A 22804-nucleotide genomic window follows, 5' to 3' on the forward strand; every position below is an offset into this window, starting at 1 on the left:
AAAAGGAAACTAAGATTTAACTACTCATTCATATTTCAACTCTTGAAAATGACATAAGTAATCCAATCTCTAACTTGCAGGAAAGCAAACTAAATCATACTACAACAAGTAATATTCTGATTCCTTACTAATTGAGTCACTTGACTATAGAAAGGAAATCATAAACAGATGAGTAATATGATGTCTAAGTAGCAGAAAAGTAAATAAGAAAAACAAAACTTGAAAAAAATGACATTGCTGGAATTAAACTCAGGAAATGAAAATCAGCAGAAAGGACAAGATGATCTCATGTCAGTAGTTATCAAAAATATGTAAATTTGCCCGGGCTACCTACAAAAACCTGTAAAAGAAGCACTGATCAGCTAACAGTTATAAAAGAAAATATAAAGGAAATATGGACAGCAATGAACATCAAAAGAGCGCAATATATATACAAGCAATGATTATAAAAAAATAGTAAATGAAAGCAAGTAAGAAACTATACAAAGCTTTGGTGTACAGGGGCCCTCTGCAACCTCGACCAGTCAATCACTTAGTCACAAATCAAATTCAGGAATGCTATCTTCTCATGTATTTAAAGTGCAGTAATAAAACAAAGTGAAGCACAGTACAGTGGGCTGATAACAACAGTCAAAATTACATTTCAAAAACTAACTATCAAGCATATATCAACGCTTTATTTATAAGTAAAAGTGCTGCAACTAATTCCTAGATTTTATGCTGCCAAGAGACACGTAAATCTCCTTGACCTGAGATCTAGCGTGATGGTCATCATGACAGATGAATCAATGGAGTGGTGGCTACTCGATTCAGTTTACGGGCTGCTCTACAGGTGTGCCAGTACCTCCGGGAACTAAGGATCATGCCACGCAAACCTTCACGTGGGTAAAACAGAGCCGTGCCATCGCAAAACTCCTCATTTGGCCCTTCCTTTGACCGTCGCTGACCACGACCGTTTATGAGTGATTTGGTTGAATTGAGGGGACACACTCCATGTACACGTAACTTGCAGCTTACCCATGTGGCCGGTTTCTCCATTGGACACCTGTAACATAGCCTTTAACAAAATGGCTGCGGAAACTTGGGCTGGCTGCGGAAAGTGACAAGTTTCTGCAGCTGCTTGAACAAAAATCTAAATCAAACAACAGTGATAAACATAGTTAGGAAACCATTTCATAAGCTCCTTTTAGACTAATATGCAATGATTTGACAGCTTGGTGGATGAAGTAAATGAAAAAAGAAGGCTGAAAGGGTATATAGGGACATGCAGGTTTGGGACTCAACAGGAATGTTCAAAGGGCAAGATAGCAGAGTAAAGCACAGGTCTTTGGGGTAGGGGGGTGAAATGGTCTTAATCAAGGTGAGAGAGAAATTAAGAATTCTCAGATTGGGACTTAAACGAGGAACAGAGGGTAATCAAAAATAAAGGGAAATTAAGAATCCTTTGATATATATTATAAAGAAACAACCTAAACTAAGGAGCAGTTAAGAATTCCTTAACTTAGATATCAGTAGAAAACATATATATGCCTAACTGTTAAAACATAGTGTAATTAAAAAAAATTTGAGATAATATTCCAGTTATAACATTTAGATTCTAAAACACATTAAAGATTGTGGAAAAAATTTAAGAAAGATAACAACAACATGAGAAAATACTTGTCTACACTTCGCTCAACACATGAATCCTTTGAAATATCTTATCATTATTCATCAATCTAGCTTGTTGGCTTAGTGAATGATACAATAGATTTATAGTCTCTTGATCAAAATTCTATAGAAATGTCTAAGAATCCACCCCACATACTTCGAATTGTATTTATACAAAAGTTTTATTACAAAATATCTCAAACTAGCTTGAGATTTAATCTAGGAAATAAAAATATCTTCTTGCAAGAAGATAGAGACAACTATTGAACTACTTTCATGTTTTCCCATTTATTGAGGTACTAATGGCCTTTATGTTTTGGTTTTAGCCCTTTATGCTCTTTTCTATTTGAACTATTACGCTGGAGGCTTCATTCACTTTAGGCTTTCATCTGATACTCTTTGACTTTGATGGCCTGTCAATATCCTTTACTGTGTTTTTACTTTTACTATATATTGTAACTTTTTACTGTGTATTTCAACAGTAAATTATTTAGTTTTTTATATGTATCAGCATATGGTTATTGGATATTGGTTAACTTTCTGTATTTTTTATCTGTTTGTCTTCTAACTATACACTCTGTCTAGTTACTTTGTTTTGACAGTCAATGTCTCTGTGTGGATGATTTCTTCTTTGTTCTGTGTATAATTGTCTTCTTCTTCTTAATATAGGCTTTTGAATAAATTTCCTTTCAAGTCTTGGAGTAAACAAGTTTTGTGACTAGTATCAAAATTGTTTATCCAAGCTCTGGATTTCTGCTAATTACCTGCAAAATACAACAATCATTAAGAAAACATAGGTTAGCAGGAAAGGCAATTGATGGCTTTATTGCACAAGGATGTTTGGGGAAGGAGTCATGGAAATGTTTTGAAAGTAATTGGAGGTCAAATTGTGTTGCAGAGGTTCAGGGTGGTGCCAGAAGGGTTTGATAGGTTTTACTGTGGAACGGGGAAAAAGGAATGAAAATGAGGGTTTTCAGGTTTTTAACGGGCAACTTTTTAAATTTGGCACGGAAATTCATATTATGAATAGTAGGTGGTTTATCAAGTTGAGCAGGGAGGCAGTTTCCCAGCCGTTGCACCGCTTATGAGGGTTAGGTGATATTTGGGAGGGGTCACCCAATCTACCCAGTGTATGACACGTAGCATTTGGGGTTCAGGAGAAAACTGCTTTATCAGGAGGGTAACAATCGGCCATCGGGCACAGCCGATATGACTATGGACGTTGGATGAGGGGGATGGTAATCGGATGGCAATCGGGTGAGGGAAGTGCTTGGGTGATAAAAGCTTGGGCTTAGGGGGGGCCCAGGGGTTTTAATTACGGTGGATTGTGATTATTTAAGATTTAATCACAGGGTTAAAACGATCGGTAGTGTTTTAATGACAGGGTTTAATTTTAGGTAACGGTCGGGGATCAAGTGAGCCTGATATGGCTGTGCATCATCGGATTTGGGCGGTGACAATCGGATGATAGTTGGGTGGTGAAATAGCATGGACGAGATGGGGAAAATGTTTAGGGGGCCTAAGGATTTAATCACAAGTGGTTTGTGATTAATTATAGGTTAAATACAGGATTAAATTGATTAGAAGTTTTTTTAATGAAGTGGGACCATGGGTTTAAATGAAGGGATTTTCTTAACTTTATCGAGGGTTGGTGAGTTAAGAGGGGTTCATCGGGATATGGGGGAATTGTATAGTTTTTATTAAAACTAAGGGTTGGGGGTATTTATTTATGGGATTTAATTAATATACGGGAAAAGGTTTTATGGGATTTATATAATAAAATTAAAAATTAATATGAAATTAGCGGAGTGGGTATATCCTTAGCATAATGTAAAATGTAATATTTTCACACTTTATTTGCATACAATCAGTACTTAGGATAAGATGTCTTTTGTGGGTTTTTTGAATGAAAAGGGATTTAACATGAGGATTTTCACTTTTCCTAGGCAAATGAAGTTTATCCTTAGGAAAAGGAGTTTTATTAGGGTAATGAGGGGAGATGAATTTTATGAAGGGGATTCTAACACTTGATGTCCATAAGTCATTAAGCCGAGGGTCCGGTCCCACCAAAAGTTAGAGAAATGCTCTGAGCCTCTTTGACTTGAAGGATTAAAAGTACTAGAACATGCTTGTGGATAGGAAATTAGTAAGTATAAGGGAAAATATGACTAAGGGGGAGTTAATTAAATTAACTTGTAAAACTTTGCTTTTCTTCATAATTGATCATACATATTAACACATATGTCTAAGCATGATGAATGTGTTTTGATCCAATCAACTTTATACTTAAGCAACCTTTCTTCTACTTACCCATTTACTTATTCTAACATGTTTTCTTCATTTCTTTGGGTGCATTTAGGCTAGAAAAACCTTATCCTATCTTTTCTTTTATAAAACAAACTATATATTTCTAACCTTATATCTTCCAAGGGCTCATATTAAACTGATGAGCTCCTTTTATTTCTCTACTTATCTACTGATCTGCCAAGATTAAACTATTTGGTCAGATTTTATTCTCTAACTATAAGCATAAAATTCAAAGAATGAAATAACCAAGATTAAACAGTTTGATTACCATGGATTGTGGCATGAATAACAAGCTGCACACAATCATAATTATGCATAAAAGTAAGTAGTAGTGGCATTTAGACTTGCACACTTTGATGGTCTATTTTTGTTTTTGGGGTTCATATATTTTCATTTTTTGACCTTGTATTATTCTTTTTACCTTTTGATTTTTCTTTTAGGACATACCCTCTTTACATTTTTTAATTCTAATATAGAAAACATTTGCAGAAAGCAAAGGTATGTACAATATTATAAGGCTTAACCTTAGTCATTCAAAATTATGACTCCTATTGGTATAGGAACCTAACACAGATGAGGCCTGTCTAGAGGCCATGGAGGTGGCCACCATCTTCTTCCTGTCCTAAGGGAAAATCATAAGGAAGACACATTTCCTGGTCTAGGAAATGATCTTATTGCATTGCTTCCTGGAGATCAAAGAGATGGGAATAGGCATTGCTACCTCCAATATCCTATATAACTTATCGCCCAAAGTAATAATAATAGTGCAAGGCCTAGACTCATACACACCATGATGCTTCGACAAGTATGGTTGTCCTAATAATACATCACATTTTCAAGAGGACCAACATCACACACTACCTCATCTGTGAAGGGCTTGATGTTTTAAGGAAGGCGACACTGTTGACTGACGTGAAGATCTTGCCCTTCGTGCAGCTACCCAATGGTGGACAGATGCTGGTTTGCTGTGGTCAGTATGTTCAACCGCTTCATAACCTTTTTTGAAATGAGGTTATTTTGGCTTCCCATGTCGACAATGAATTGTAGTAGAGAACTCTTCACCCACATTTTTTAGTGGAAGATCCATAAGTTATGGATAAAAATAGTGAAAACATTTGGATTGGAAAAACTACAAATAAAAGAAGCTAAAAAATTTGGATAAAACCAGTTAGCGAAGATGGATAAAATTAATGAAGAAAGATGGAAATAAGTGAAATTTTGCATAAAAGTACCTAAATACGGAAATAAAAGCAACAAGCTCGCAATAATACCTCAAAACTTATTCACCAATCATATTTCAAATAAATAATTTTTTATTCAATATATAAATTAAACAAATTATTTCGGTTTGTTAAAACTTTGGAAAATGTATAATGTTGATGGTCAAAGCTTAAATTAATAAGAGTTCAATGATCCAGCGAATGCTATGGTCCTTACAATGTCGAAGGAAGGGTCTAATAAGGGTGTGTTGTTATGAATACCATTTTAGTGTAACTTTATTGACTTCATTCAACATAATCCACTGCATCGAGTTTTATAGATTTGAATTTAGTCAATGGTTTATTACCACAATGAAAAATATATTACATTTCACTCACTTTCTCACCCACTATTCTTTTTCACTCACATCCCTATGTAAAAATTTTCCATTACAATACCATTGGCCCAATACCATGGGCACCGAAAACTTTCACTTGATTTGGTCCCATGCCAAATGATCTCCCACTTGAAACAAAATAGAAGATTCAGTGAATGCTTTTGACATTATTTTCTCTTCTCAGTACAAACCTTTCTAAACATGCATTTTTATTACATTTGCATTAATCTAGCCAGGGTTCTACAAATTTCTTGTTTATTCCTGGGCAAAGTCTTTATTAACATATAAACTAGATTTTTTGTAGTGTGCATTTTCTCCAGCTGTAACAACCCATCATTTAACACTTAACAGATTGAACATCAACGTCCTTTGTCTTAAATGATATATTGGGATTTTCTGCTAAATGAATAACACTCTCATTATCACTATGAAAAATAAAAATAAAAAATATTCCCAACTCTCCTAAAAAAATTTGCATCCACAACATCTCTTTGCAGGCTTATATGACAGTGATTTATTCTTCCTTTGTTGTGGAGAGGGCCCCTATTTTTTACAATTTGGGCATTCTACATAATGTTACACCTGCAAAATTGCATACGTAACTAGTGGTAGACTTTCTATTTTCAACATCTCTAGCCATGTTTTCATCTATGTAACCTTCAAGAACAACATTGTTATTACTGAAACATAAACAATAATTACTAGTACCCTTGAGATACCTCAAAATCCAATTTACTGTTTGTAATTGTTGTTTGTTTGGATTTGCAAGGGACCTGCTCAGTACACCCACTAAATATGGAATATCTACCAAGGCATACATCAACCTACCAACAACTGAAGCATAAGGGATTTTACTCATTTCTTCCTTCTTTTCATCATAAAGACAAACCAACACTATGTTTGAAGTATGATGCTAGGGGCATACAAATAGGTTTACCATCTTTCATATTGAACATGTCTAATGCCTTTTCAATATATTTTTCTTGTGACAACCACAACTTTCTAATTTTTTTGTCACGTATAATCCCGATGACAATATTTGTTTTGCTGGACCTCAATATTTTATTACAAATTTTCTTCTGAAATCCTTATTCAAGTTATTAATCATGTTCTTTTGATGTCCAACAATTAGCATACCATCCACATATAACAATGGTATAATATACTTTTATTTGTCATTCCTCTTAATGTAGACACAATGATCAACCTCTAGTCTTTTGAATCCATGCTCTAGCATAAATGAATCAAATTTCTTGTACCATTGGCAAGGTGTCTGTTTCAGCCCATAAAGGTTCTTTTTCAACTTGCAAAGAAGGTTCTCTTCTTCTTCAACCTGCAAAGAAGGTTCTCTTTACCTTTTACCTTGAATCGTTCCTGTTGTTTCATATAAATTTTCACCTTTAATTTTCCGTGAAGAAAAGTTGTTTTCACATATAATTTTTTGAGATTCCAAGTCTAAAGAGGCAACACAACCAATAGTAACTCTTATAGATGACATCTTAAATTCAATGCCTTCTTATTTGTAAGTCCCTTCCCGACCAACCTTGCTTTGTATATTTCTTTATTCTTTTCATCCTCATGTTTAATCACATATACCCATATGTTTTGTAGTGTATTTCTTCCTTTTGGAACCTTCACTAACTCCCATGTTTTATTTTTCATCTAGGAGTCCATTTCTTTCTTCCACATTTTGCTAGTTTCCACTTTACATGCTTCGTCAAAGCAATTAGGTTTACTTTCATCACTTAGAAAAATATAAGTTGAGGGAAGATACCATTGTGAGAGATTTTGAGGTCTAGTAGACCTGCAAACCAATTGTGGTTGTGTGTTTTCCACTTGAAACTCATGTAATGGCTACATAAAGTTTTTTTCTTCTCATTGTCCGTCGTGTTCCATCTTGCTAGGCGCTAAAGTGCTGATAGCTACTATCCATTTCTCCGAGCTATCTAACATAAGACACAATAATAAGATGACTCTAATCTCATCATCCAAAATAATTTTGACAAAGGCAAGATGAGTTGGAATTATATTAAACTCATTCAAATGCTCCTTCATCTTGAGATTGTACAGCTTGCTCATCAAGAAGATTTTTCAATGCCATGTTCTTCTCATATAGGTCATTCAATTTTTTCCATATCCCTTTTGCTTTCTTCTCTTGAGTGACATCAAATAATGATTAATTGTAGTGATGAATTTGTCCTTCATCGATGGGTGATTCTTTGCTACTCCTTCAATCGACAAATACAATTCCTCTAAAATCAATATGTCCTTCATTTGCCCCTTCCATAAGAAAAATTAGCCCTGTTTAATTTCTCCATAATATCCTCATATTATGCCCAACAATAACCTAGCATACACCAAAAATTAAACAATAAAATTAATCTTACATTGCACTCGCTTTCTTACCCAAGATTCTTGTTTAGTTGTACATTATATGAAAATATTTCATTAAAATACCGTGGGCCTAATACTATTAACAATACCATGAACACTAACAATTTTGACATGATTTAATCTAATATCTAACACAATTATTTCAATAAAAATAATATGATTAAAAAAATAGTTACAATATTTTTTTTTGTCTTTTATATTTAATAAGTTTAATGATTAAAAATATATATTTCCTATTTAAAATAATAAAATAAAATAATAAATTTAATATATATAAAAACAATTATTTTATTTAAAAAAATTATAGCTTTACGATTATACTTTATTATTATTATAACTTTATTCGATATCCAAATTTTCTTCTCTTCTATTTATTTCATTGAAATCTTACCATAAATATAAATTGAAGACATCAACTATAAGAAACTCATTCGCTAGCCTTTTTATTTATATTCCATGCTTAATGAACCTTTTATCTTAATTATTAAAATCCAAAACTTTATAGATTTGTACGAGCCATACTTATTCGTACATCATCGACCAATCGAACCTTTGTACGAATTGATAAAACATCACGCAAATATATTAGTGAATTGGACCAACACCTTGTTGAGATTTTTTGTTTTAATTAATTTTGGAAAAAATCTCATGTATGTGACAACAATAAGATTAGTTGCTATATTAGCTCCAGTATTTTTTGAGGAGGAGTTAATGCATCCTATATTTGTTGTGAGGGAATTTATGATTCAGTTTTATACTCCAGCTATAAGAAATGTAATCCCGTAGAGGATTGTGTGCGTGTAGAGAAAATAGGGTGAGCTGAGAGTATGTGTGAAGAATCAAAATTGTTGTAATCTCCTATTGAATAATAAGATTTCCGATGCCTCTGTTCTGGTGGATGTATCCCAGATTGATTGGATGAACCACGTTAAAATCTTTGTGTTATGGTTTTGTGATTTTGTATGTGCTGTGTGCGTATGTTTATTTTTTATTTCTGCTGCACATTGTTTGGTCTAACAATTGGTATCAGAGCAGCGCAACGGAAGTGTGGAGGGCCCATAACCTACAGGTCTCTGGTTGTGGAGCTGGTACATGTGACAGAGCTGCGGAAGGTGGAGCTTTGTCGTTGGTGCGGTTTCGTCAGAAACAATGGCGCCAATTGACGCGGTTCCGAGTATAATACTCGCGCCAGTGCGCCAGGATCCCAATTGGCACGGAAACGATAGGTATACTCGTGCCAATTTTGTGACTTATACCATTTTTGTCTCTGGCATGGACCTTCTACTATCAAGGAAGTGCCAAGTCCCTTTCGGCGCGCCAAGCATTTTTCTCTTTGGTAAAACTGCAATTTTTTGTTTTTCTTTTCAAAATGTAATTACACGGTACGACAGAGGAATTTTTTAATTTGGAATTGGAGATTCTATTTGTTACAACATGGCAAAAACTCAAAGTGCTCTTTTTGAGATCGAGAAGTTCAATGGCAAAAATAACTTCGAAATCTGGAAAGTGAAGATGCATGATCTACTTGTGCAAGAAGGTGTGGCGAAGGCGCTATTGGGAAAATCCAAACAACCTTACACCATGACAGATGATGAATGGAATGAATTGGATGGAAGAGCTCTGAGCGGTATTCGACTGTGTTTGGTAGATGATGTTTTGTTTAACATCGTGTCAGAGAAAATTGCTGCTGGTTTGTGGACAAAGCTGGAGAAGCTGTACATGACAAAATCCTTAACAAAAAGGATTCTTCTGAAGCGACAATTGTACAGTTTGCGCATGAAGGAAGGTACAGCTATTACTGATCATTTGAATGTCTTTAATACTCTCCTGGTGCAATTAGAAAGTATAGAAGTAACATTTGAATCAGAAGATAAAGCTATAACTTTATTATGCTCGTTGCCCGAGTCATGGGATCATTTTGTTACTTCTATAAGTCTTAGTATATCAGAAACCCTTGAATTTGATGATGTTGTTGGAGCTTTGCTATCCGCTGTCCGAAGAGACAAGGAAAAGGTCAAATTCAGAAACCTCTACATTGGAAGCAATGATGGTCAGAGGTCGTTCTAAAGAAAGACACTTCAGTAAGCACAACGAGTCGTGTTCAAAATCGAAAGGGAAGAAGAGTAAGGTAAAGTGCTGGTTTTGTGGCAAATCGGGACATTTGAAGAAGGATTGTTGGAAGAGATAACAAGCATCCAAAGAAGACTCTTCAACAAGGAAGAAAGAAGCAAACACGAAAAATACAAGTTCGGCATCCAAGACAGGTATGAGTGATGAAGTGTTATCAGTTGATTTGTCTAGTCATGATCAACATTGGCTGTTAGATTCTAGTGCATCAAATCACATGTGTATTCATAGGGAATGGTTTAAAACTTATAAACCAATCAATGATGGAGTAGTTTACATGGGAAATGATGTCAGATGTAACATTGTGGGAATTGGAACCATTCAACTTAAAATGTTTGATGGGACAAATAAAATTTTAACTGATGTAAGACATGTACCTGAACTAAGGAAAAAACGCATTTCATTAGGATTACTAGACACTAATGGATATAAAACTTTTATTCAAGGTTGAGTAATGAAAGTTTATAAATGAATTTTACTAGTAATGAAAGCAAAGAAGGTTGGAAATCTTTTTCAGTTAGAAGGAAGAACAGAGTCAGATCATGTTTCTACAGTGTCTGAAAACGACAGTAATTCTATTCGTTTATGGCATCAAAGGTTGGCCCATATGAGCGAAAGAGGTTTAAATATTTTATCTGATTCCTAATTTAAAGTCTGATAAGTTAGATTTCTGCAAACATTGTCTGTTTGGGAAACAAAGCAAGTAGAAGTTAAAATTGGAAAACATACTAGTAAGGGAATCCTTGATTATATCCATTCTGATGTTTGGGGTCCGTCTCCTACAACCTCATATGGAGGTTCATCATATTTTGTATCTTTTATTGATGATTTCTCTAGAAACGTGTGGGTCTACATGTTAAAGAAGAAGTCTGATGTGTTTACAGTTTTCAAACAGTTTAGAGCATTAGTTGAAAACATCACTGGAAGAACTATTAAATGTCTAAGAACTGACAATGGTGGTGAGTTTACTTCAAACGAATTTGATAATTATTGCAAGCTGGGATCGAAAGACATAAAACCACTGTGTATACTCCTCAGAAAAATGGAGTTGCTGAACGCATGAACAAGACTCTTTTAGAGAGAGCAAGAAGTATGCTGAGTAACGCCAATTTGCAGAAGGAATTGTGGAAAGAAGTGGTTGCTACAGCTTGCTATTTGATAAATCTATCACCATCAACTGCAATAGGATGCAAAATTCCTCAAGAGGTATGGAAAGGTCATCCTTGTGATTATTCTAAACTGAAAGTTTTTGGTTGTGATGCATATGCTCTAGTTCCAAAACATCAACGTTCTAAATTAGATCCTAAATCAAAAAGATATATCTTTGTTGGATATGGTGATGGGACTAAGGGATACAGATTGTGGGATCCTACTACTCACAAGATCATCATTAACAGAGATGTTAAATTTAATGAATCCTCACTTGAAAGTTCAGATGTAGATGATAAATTGAAACAGGATAATGTATCTAAGCTTCAACACATTCAGTTTGAAACCAGTTCAAATACTGATGATGATCAAGATGAACATGGTTCAGATGCTAGTCATGAACAAGTTTCAGATGTAGATCATGAACAAGTTTCAGATGTAGATCATGAACATGTTTCAGATGCAGTTCCTACAGATAATAATCAACAAATTGTGGAAGTACCAGAAACATCTTTAAGGAGGTCCACGAGAATTAAACGTCCTCCTAGAAGGTATGATGATTATGTTACTTCAGTTGCTTTAATCGCTAACGATGATGAACCTTTGTGCTATCAGGAAGTTGTAGAAGGTTCTAAAAGTGAAAAGTGGAAAGAAGCTATGAAGGACGAGATGATGGCATTAGACAAGAATGACACATGGGATCTGGTAGTACTTCCTAAAGGTAGAAAAACTATGGGATGTAAATGGGTGTACAAATTGAAAAGGGGTGTTGACTGTTCAAAGGATAGGTACAAAGCAAGGCTGGTCACGAAAGGCTTTTCTCAAAAAGCAGGCATTGATTTTCATGAGATATTTTCACTAGTTTTAAAAATTGTTTCAATTCGAATTGTATTAGAATTATTTGCCTTACTTGATTTAGAATTACAGCAACTAGATGTTAAAACTGCATTTTTACATGGAGATTTAGATGAGGAGATTTACATGGAACAACCAGAAGGGTTTGTTCAAGATCGCAACAAGAAATTTGTCTGCAGGCTCAAGAAATCATTGTATGGTCTGAAGCAATCGCCTCGAAAATGGTACAAGAAATTTGATTCTTTCATGTTGAGTCAAAATTATATAAGAAGTGAATATGATCATTGTGTTTACTTTAAGAAATTAAGTAATGGCATGTTCATTATCTTAGTGTTATATGTTGACGATATGCTTTTAGCAAGCAAAAGCATAACATAGATCAACAGGTTAAAGGCTCATATGGCTAGGACATTTGATATGAAAGATCTAGGAGCAACAAGACAAATTTTGGGCATGGAGATTTTCAGAGACAGGAGCAATGGTAAGCTATGGCTATCACAACAGAAATATATTGAGAAAATACTCTTGAGGTTTGGTATGAACAATGTGAAGCCTGTTTCAGTCCCTTTAGCTTCCCATTTTAAGATTTCTTTAAGTTTATGTCCTAATACAAATGAAGAAAAGGAATATATGTCTCGAATTCCATATTCCAATGTAGTAGGTTGTTTAATGTATGCGATGGTTTGTACTCGACCAGACATTTCACATGCAGTTGGGGTTGTCAGCAGGTATATGGCAAATCCAGGAAGAGAACACTGGTCAGCAGTGAAATGGGTGCTTCGGTAGTTGAGAGGCACAAGTGATTATTGTATCACTTATAACATAAGTAGTGAATTTGTTTGCGGATATGTTGATTCCGATTTTGCAGGTGATTTGGATAAGAGAAGATCAACTTCAGGGTATGTCTTTACTCTTGCAGGTGGAGCTATTAGCTGGATTTCAAAGCTAGAGAATATTGTTGCTTTATCCACTACTGAAGTAGAATACATAGTTGCTTCGCATGCTTGCAAAGAAGTGGTTTGGTTGAAAGGTTTGATTGGTGAGTTTGGTAGGTTACAAGACAACATCAAGTTATTTTGTGACAGTCAAAGTGCAATTCATTTGGCTAAGAATCCAGCCTATCATAGTAAATCTAAGCATATACCTATCAAGTACCATTTTGTAAGACAGGTTATCACTAAAAGGGGTGTTTCTCTTGAAAAAGTGCATACGAAGGAAAACTGTGCAGACATGTTCACGAAACCAGGTTAGAGAAGCTACGTTGGTGTCTGACTTCTCTTGGCTTGCAGAAAAGATAAAAATAATAAATGAGCAGGGTATCAGGCTAATTGTTGTCAAGATGGAGATTGTTGATATTTTCTGTTTTAATTAATTTTGGAAAAAATCTCATGTATGTGACAACAATAGGATTAGTTTCTATATTAGCTCCAGTATTTTTTGAGGAGGAGTTAATGCATCCTATATTTTTTGTGAGGGAATTTATGATTCAGTTTTATACTCCAGCTATAAGAAATGTAATCCCGTAGAGGATTGTGTGAGTGTAGAGAAAATAGGGTGAGCTGAGAGTATGTGTGAAGAATTAAAATTGTTGTAATCTCCTGTTGAATAATAAGATTGCCGATGCCTCTGTTCTGGTGGATGTAGCCCAGATTGGTTGGGTGAACCACGTTAAAATATTTGTGTTATGGTTTTGTGATTTTGTATGTGCTGTGTGTGTATGTTTATTTTTTATTTTTGTTGTGCATTGTTTGGTCTAACACACCTTCCGTTGTGCCGTATGGAGGAAGCGATGTGGAAAATGCCACGAGTCTCTAAGCGACTACTGTGAAAACATAATTATATTTAATGAAAATTAAAATTAATCAATTTCTTTATAATTTTATAGGTTTAAAATTGGATTCCAATGCGTATGAAATTTATTGTTTTTAGAAGTGCTTTACATTAAAAGCAATAATGAATAAATATATTAAAAATGAATAACAAAATATTTTTAATATTGAACAGAAATATTAATTAAAGAAAAACACTTTACTGTCTATTATAAACTAAATATTTTAACATTTTTAGTAATAACATAATTATATAATTTTGAGTGATAAAGTAATTAATAATAATAAAAAATATATTTCCATCTATATCTCTTTTCTACTATTTAGTATGAGAGAGGTGTAATTTACTAATCAACATATAGATTACACATATCTAAAATAATAATGGTTACAAATTACTAGGAGATGTAAAATTCATTCCATGTTCACCATACATTTAACAATACTATTTAAAAGGTATATAATAATAACAAAAACTTCAATGCTAACTTTATATATAGAGAAATAAAGAAGTGAGTGTAACATTTCTTGTTCATTTGAAATTGTTTGATTAATAATTTTATATTAACTTTATATATTATGGTAAAGAAATTTTATGGTATTTAGTTTTTTTTTTCTTGTAGTATGAGCTAAGCTAGTAATTTTTCTATTATTCATTGTGTACTTTCATTAAAATATTGGAACATCCCAGTTAACTAATATTTCAATATACACATGATACATAAATATACATATATAGGGAGAAAGCAAAAAAAATATTATTATGTACCATAAATAAAATGCTTCCTAAGTAGGTGGGATGTAGTATTTTTCAATAATATTTATCACAAAAAAAGTATATATAAATACACACACAAAAAAGAGATAGAGAAAGTGCTTGTATTACAAGATTTCTTATTCCCAATAAAAATGAAACTCCTTTTACAAATATTTCGATATCAATATTGTATTTTTGACATTGAAATAATATAATAAATACATAAAAAATATTAATAACAAAAGATCTTTCAATACTGAACATAAATATTAATTAAAAAAAACATTCCAATGTTCACCATAAACCCAATGTACTTAGTAATAAGATAATTGCATCAACATTATATAGAAAATAAAATAATTAATGCTAAAAAATTCTAATTTCATCTATAACCTTTTTCTACTTTCAATAAAATATTTGAATATCCCGATTAACTAATATTACAATATGAACTTTATATATACATACATATACATATAGAGAAAAAAATATATTATTGTTTACCATAAATAAAATGCTTAATATAGAATGTTTATAACAAGAAAAAAAAAGTGTGTATCACGATTAAAAAAAAATGGAAAAAATATTTCTAAAAAAAATATGTGTATCACGATAAAAAAGAGAGATGAAAAAATATTTCTATTACACACTTTCTAATTCCCAATATGAATAAAACATGTCAACATTGAGATTTTGACATTGAAATAATACAATAACTACATTAAAAGAATAAAAAATATAAATAATTAAAGATCTTTTAACATTAAAATAATATAATAACTAAGTACATTTAAATCCCACTCTGGACACCATCGCCATGCCCCCACACAATTTATAGCGAATTTGGCGATGACCAATGATCATGAAAGGTGTGTTTTTTTAATACCGGTCTTCGATCAATGTATTTCAGGGCGAATGAGATCGCTGGCAGATTCCCCAAATATTCGCGGCAATTTGCAATCGACTTAAGCATGCCCGAATTTTTTTAAGTCAACGCCAGGGATTCCGAGGGATGATAGGTTTCAATGAAAAATCATTGACTTGAGCCATGGAGGGAGGGGGAGCTCTGTTTCACAGCTTTTCAACATAAATCCACAATGTTTCTGGCAGTAGTTAGCAGTTGTTCAAACCACCATGATTTTCTGTAAATTTCGTTTTTCATAGAACAAAACTAACAATGAAGAATAGCATGGAAATTGTCATGGGAAACAGAGGATTGTTGTCCCTCATCTTAACACCGCTGTCGGAGCCGCAGGATCGGTACTCGGCGTCCATGGTCTGCAGAGCCTGGAACGACGCAATTGAATGGGCTGTCCACAAGCTCAGTGTCAGGTCGACTGCACTCCTGCCTTCTCTCCTTCCCCGCTTCAAACATGTTAACCACTTGCAACTCGATCAATGCTGTGATCAATTGCAGGACTCAGATCTCCAGTTGATCTCCGAATCCCTTAAAAGCCTACTGATATTATCCTTAGGGAGCCCTGAGCAGCCTCAGGTATGCATTTCAGATCAAGGACTTGTGGGATTTGTGAAAAATTATACTATGCTCCGGGAGATTACCTTATCTTCAATACCCAATTTAACGGATTCTGGCATGGAGACCATCGCTACGATTTGTAAGAGGCTTAGGTCTATCCATCTTCAGGATTGCAGGAATTTATCGGATGGTGCACTCAACTCACTGAGAAATTGCAAGAATATCCAAGAGTTGAGTCTAGCAGGTTTCTTTGGATTCAGTGCCTCTGGTTTGTCCAAGATAGGGAAGAATTGTCCAAAGCTTCTGAAATTCTCTCTAGATTTTGGGGAATACGTTCCTGGTACTCATTCCATCGAAATTACCTCGGTCCTCAGGTCTCTGGCTACCCACTGCTTACATCTCCAGATATTGTCTTTGAAGTTCCTGAAGGGGAACCTGAGAGAGCTGTCAGGGTTATCAACTTTGATTGCTCTGTCTATTCACACATACGGGGATCAACAAGCCTGTCCTGATTATTCGTTAGCAACCATTGTTGCAGCAAACACAAATCTGAAGGAGTTTGTGTATTTCAACTGGTCCTCTCCTTTAAATGATGCTGCTCTACTCATGATAATACAGAACTGTAGAAAGCTTGAGAAGCTTTGTTTGGTAGCTAAGCTATTGACGGAGTCTGTCTTGCTTCATATAACGGATTGCAACGCTCTAACATCACTTGCACTCGATGGCTTCCATAGTGATGGGAAATGTCTGGCTCTGTTAAATTTCAGTGGGATGGAATTGAAGGAGTTCTCACTCAGGTCAGCATCGTTGGTCACAGATGCAGAATTGGAAACTCTACTTGTTTCCAACAGCAAGCTTGAAAGAATCAATCTCAATGGGTGCTTAGTACAAACTTCAAAGGGCTTCTCTGCAATTGGTCTCTGTAGTAATCTGCAAATCCTGGATCTCAGTTTTACAGCAGTAGATGATTTAAGCTTGGCTACTATAGCAAGCGGTGCTAAAATGGTAAGGCATTTGAGCCTGGTTTGGTGCACAAATATCAGTAATTTAAAGGTCCTCACAAATTTCAGAGCATTAGAATATCTTGATGTCACCAATTGCAATTTTGTGACAGACGAGGGACTTGGCTTTCTTGCTACGAGCTGCAGAAAGTTGTGTCATCTAACCTTAGTATTGACAAGGATCACAGATGATGGATTAGCCAATCTTGCGTGTTGCAGTATGTTACGGTCTCTGGAAATTTATCATTGTGCAGGAATTCAAGGTCCCGGTTTGGGTATAATAGCATTATCATGTAAGCGGATTCGATCCATGGTCATAAGTGATCGATTCGAGGGCACAGCAATAGTAGACGAGGTGAGAAAACAATGTTGCGTGGTACGATTACTAGACGATGACGAACCGATATAAGAATCGTGGTCACAAGCCATTGCTTCAACGGCGCACCAGAATGAAGACAATGATTTACTGATAATTCCAGAATGGTAATTATATGTATTTGTTGTATCAGCGGTTAGGAAAGATGTAAATAGAATAATAAGTATTTCTAAATAGAATAATAAGTATTTCTCATGAGGCTTTGCGTAGGCTTGGATTTTTAAATCATATTCCTCATCTTATTTATTTTTTTTTAAATCATATTTTTTTATTTGAAATGGGTTTTACTTTGTATATATGGATTTAGCATTTTGAAAACGATGTAGCTAAATCATTTATTTTTGTTCAAATTATTTTTTATTGTTGTTTAAAATGGTTTTTTTTTTTGCTATAAATATGCAATTAGCACCCTGAAAATCTTTTAGCTTTTTAATTGTGGAGAGTAGATTTTGAACAAATTAAACCAGATACTATACCAAAAAATTATCCAAAATATAACCCAAATAGACTGTCCCTTAAATGTGTAACAAAATGTAATATGAACCTGGAATGTAATATATTGACCAAAATAAGTTTTAAAAGAATAATTCATTTCCCCTTACAAATGAATGTCATAATATCAAAATATATATATAATTTTATTTTTTATAATATAATTTTGGTTAAAATTATAATTTTTATTATTTAAACTGTATTTTTAAACACATAAATTAACTGGAATATTATCCTATTGCAATTTAACAAATTAAAAACTCTATTATTTTTAAAGTTTTAAAATTTAATATTAAAATATACATTTTTAATAATGGTTGATTTAAATGTATTTTATTAGTTAAATAGAAAAAAAAAACTAAAAGACAAACCAACACAACAAAAGTTTATGATATCAGGTTTTCATCCTAGCACAAAAAAGCGGCATTCTTTCCTATTTAAAAAGGTATTCAAAATCCTGTGAATTATATGCTGATGTCTTCTAAAAGGAAATCTTACAAACATTTAGGTCAGCATAAAAATTTCATTTAAAACAATACACGGAGACCGCAAATAGATTCGTTTTATCATCTGTCAGCTTGATTTGTTTTCTCTTTTTTCTTTTCCCGCCAAGAATATAATTTTTTTATTTCGATGTAGAGTCAAATGTGGACTTGATATATATTTTTATTTTTCCTTTAATAGGTATTTTATTTTAATATAAATTTAAGAAATTTGTAATTGTTAATTTATATTAATATTATTTTATTTTATAAATATAATGTATATAATAATGTATAATTATATTTTTCCTGATCGGGATGAGGATGGTGTTAGAGGCACCAGGGCTGAGTTGACATGGTCATTACAGTGGCACCCCACATGCTCAAGGTAGGGAGTGTAGTGTCCTCTGTCTCGAATGCATGGGAGGTGGGCTGGCAAGGTGGTAGAGGGGGGCGTAAGGGAAGGTGGCAGAGTGGGAAGAGGTATTCGATGTGCAGTGAAGGTCAATGGTATAGTGGAGAAGGCAGGAACTGCACAACGGAAGGGAGGCAAAGCAAACAAGTCTGTAGGCAAGCGTCGGTTCTTGGGTATGTAGACTGGTCCTAGCCTCGTTCAATTCATAAGTTCTTGTCGGGTTTAAGGGGAAGTTCCATGAGGTGGTGGGAGTCGCTGGGGAGGAGGGAGAGGCGCGAGGCCACCCCGACGAGGCTTAGCCCAGCCAGGGAGGAACTGGGGAAGGCAAGGGGGAGCTATGGCTCGGCTCTGTGCTATTTTTATTTTTCTCTCCAGCAAAAGCTGGGGCTATGGCATGATTGATACTGAGCAGAGCTTAGAAACAAGATCTGACCTGAACGACTAACCGGAGGGCATAAGGATTAATGGGCAAGCCTCGCTTGGGCGACTATGTGTAGCTAAGCGAGGCAAGGGAGAGTTGCAGGCAGGGGGTTGGGACACTAGCAGGGTGGGAAATTGGCTAAGCGAACTTGAGCATGTCAAGGCATAACCATACGGGAGTAGTCAAGGACCCTAGGTGGCCTGAGAGGCAGAGAGGTGAGCAAAAAGTGGATAGAAAATTGCCGATAGAGGCAAGGGTTTGTGGGTACGATAGCACTAGCAATACCTGGCTCCAGACGGGTCTGAGAGCCAGGTCATGACCGCAAGGAGGTGACAAATCTCCGAACCTTGGCAAGGGCGAGAGGCATGGAAATAAACCAGGGGAATCTTGCTCGAATCCCACTTCCACTAGCCACCTATGGGCACAGGGATACCTTTTCTTATCGCAGGCTAGGCATGGCAACGAAGTATGGTTATTGCAATTGTGTTGTGTTGAGATGAATGATTTAGTGCAACTAAAAATGTTGGAATGTATACAGGTTACAATTCGACAGGGTATGGCTCCAACAAGACGTGGTCGTGGCCGCGGTAATAAGGGCCTGAAACCCCGAGAAAGCAAACGACCAAGCATGACGGAAGGCTGCAGGGGCCGTAAGTCCGCCGACCACTTCATAGTTGAGGTAGCCACGACATACAAGGAGGAAATAGATGAGGGTATCCGAAAGTTGATAGATGATTGGGAAGACCAGGTAAAGAATGAACTGGAACCGGAGGATGAAATAGAACTCTGGAGAACAATGGTGCCTGACCGAGGGACCACAAGAGAGCGAATTACACAATTCAATCACACCTTGTACCTGCATTTTCTGATGAAAAGTCTGCTAGGCAAAGCAATGGAGCAAATTTTTGTGGGGATGGTAGTTACAATGCAGGGCCTTCCCAACTACAAAAAAGACATGGAGAAGATCTTATTCCAGGTGCACAAATAGGACATTAGGATGGACTGTATTGATCGACACATCCCTTGCATTGTGGAGCTCTTCAGAATGCCAGAAGCAACTGCTGATGATCCTGCCCCAGTAGCCTCAGACTCTGAGGAGTAGAATGTCAAGAAAGATTAGTCTTCCTATACTTAGTTTTTGTTTATGCGGATAGCATTTAAATTTCCAGTTGTTTATGTCAGTTGTCATAGTTATACAGTTTGTGGTCATGAGACTGAAACTTACCTAGCCTTGCTAGAAACACTGAAGAAGTTATGTTTTTGGATGGCGTATAATGTTGATCGATGGCCAACAGAATCGGTTTCCCGGCGAGTTGAGGCCACCGAGTAAAACTATGTGGTGTAAATTTGCCTTATATATAATAGAAAATAGATGGTCCTGCTAAGCATTACAAAAAGGTAAATAATGTATAATTATATTTAAAAGAAATCTAATTTGTTTGCTTGTGGGTAACAAGTTTTTTACTTTTTAAGTCTAATTTAAATTTGTGAATATGGATTTTCATCTTTTATAAGGGTATTATATATATATATTTTGCATCGTACGAAAAAAAGAGTTATTTTTTTTTAACTTTTTTTAAGACGTAATTTGCATCGTTATTATAAGATTTTTTTTAACTTTTGTTTTTCATTTTAATTTTTTTTTTTAATATTTTAAATCCTTTATTTCATATATATATATATATATATATTTTTTTTTTCTTCTTTTTACTTTATTTATTTATTTATTTTTATTTATTTGACATTTTTATTTTTTTTCTTTTTTCTTTTTCTTTTTAAGTTTTCTTTCCCTTTTTTCTTATTCTTACTATAATCTTCATACTAAAATTTGAACTTTGGGGTGTATATGTATTTAGGGTGAAAGAGGGTGAATATGTATTTTTTTCCCGGCCAAGAATATAATTTTTTATTTCGATGTAGAGTCAAATGTGGACTCAATATATATTTTAATTTTTCTTTTAATAAGTAATATGTAAATGTTAATTTATATTAATATTAATTTATTTTATAAATATAATGTATATAATAATGTATAATTATATTTAAAAGAAATCTACTTTGTTTGCTTGTGGGTAACAAGTTTTTTATTTTTAAGTCTAATTTAAAGTTGTGAATATGCATTTTCATCTTTTATAACGCTATATATATATATATATATATATATATGCGCCAAGGAAAAAAATTTGTATTTTATGTATAGAGTAAACAAGAGTTTAAATATAGCTTAATTAAAAAAAATAACAAAGATAAAGATTTCATGACAAAAATAAAACAACTAATAAAATATTGTATTATTGAATATCAGCACCTAAAAGTAAGAAATATAATCAACTAATATTGTTTATATTAACATAGATTTATCTATATGTGTGTGTTTTATTTTTATTAATATATATAATTGTTTATAATTAAATTTATTAAAATATGTTTTCAATATAATAATAAGTCACCTTAAATTGAAAATATTGTGAAAAAGTTATAATTCATGAAAATATAAATAATAGATAAAAGATAATTCAAAATTCAAAAAATTAAATAAAATGGAAATAAAAATAAAGACAAAAAATTAGTAACTAATAGAAATGGAAGTTACTAAATAACCCATAATAATATCTCAACCAATCGCCCTATAAATAAATAAATTTAAATAACAATAAATAATAATAAAAATTGAATTCCTAATGTGTAACTATAGATAAGCGTTATAATTTTTGGTCAAAAACAAACTAATACGCAGTCAAAGGTAAAACTCAATGCGTTATACCATACCCGCACCAGGTATAATAAAATGCATTTCACATACATGTGTATTCTAATTATTTATATGTCATTGAATTCCAACGAATTATGCTAATTCATATACAAAGTTTTTCATCACTATCTATCTTCAAACTATCTCCAATCAATTCTGATCTACAAAAAACTTCAGAAAAATTAAGTGAACATTCTCTGCCCAAGTTTATATCACAAATCGAAATTTCAAAAAAATGCTAGGAGCTCTTTGACATTAGTTGTACGCTTTGTATCCATAGATATATAATGGGGAACACCTGTATATCATTTGAGGAGACCTATCACTTAGCACAGGGTATACCAAATTGACCTCCATAGTCCACTGAATATATTTGTCCTTGAAAATTTTCCTATCATAGAAAAATAAATATCACATAGTTGTAGTCCAAAAAACTAATTAATACGATTTGATCTTTGATCTTCGGTGTTGTAAATGTGGATACTTATGCCCATGAAAAGAAATGGAGAAAGTTGATCACACCCTCTTTTGTTTCTTGGAATTCCCATTGGCCTCGTTTTAGTCCCAGACCTATTTCTAAAAGTGCATTAGATTCTTAGTGGTTTAACCTATAGAAATGACAAAAGGATATGTAAGTAAAATTTCTTGATATGTGTACAATAGTTCTAGTAGAGAGGAAGAAGTGTGCAATTTTTAGCTTTGATTTCCCATTCATCTATTTCA

The 22804-nt window shown here is 33.9% G+C and overlaps 1 protein-coding gene across 1 annotated transcript; it reads left to right on the top strand.

Moving 5' to 3' along the window:
- Positions 1-15842: 15842 nt before the first annotated feature.
- Positions 15843-20317, top strand: LOC149253447 (F-box/LRR-repeat protein 14-like). The gene is made up of 2 exons (XM_089454484.1): positions 15843-17498; positions 19868-20317. Exons 1-2 carry the CDS (start codon positions 15843-15845, stop codon positions 20315-20317), a joined length of 2106 nt encoding a protein of 701 aa, XP_089310610.1.
- The last annotated feature ends 2487 nt before the right edge of the window (positions 20318-22804 follow it).

The sequence above is a fragment of the Pinus tabuliformis genome, chromosome 7 (assembly GCF_031772625.1).
Source record: "Pinus tabuliformis cultivar Carrire ecotype Pingquan chromosome 7, CPIR1, whole genome shotgun sequence".
NCBI classification, from domain to species: Eukaryota; Viridiplantae; Streptophyta; class Pinopsida; order Pinales; family Pinaceae; genus Pinus; species Pinus tabuliformis.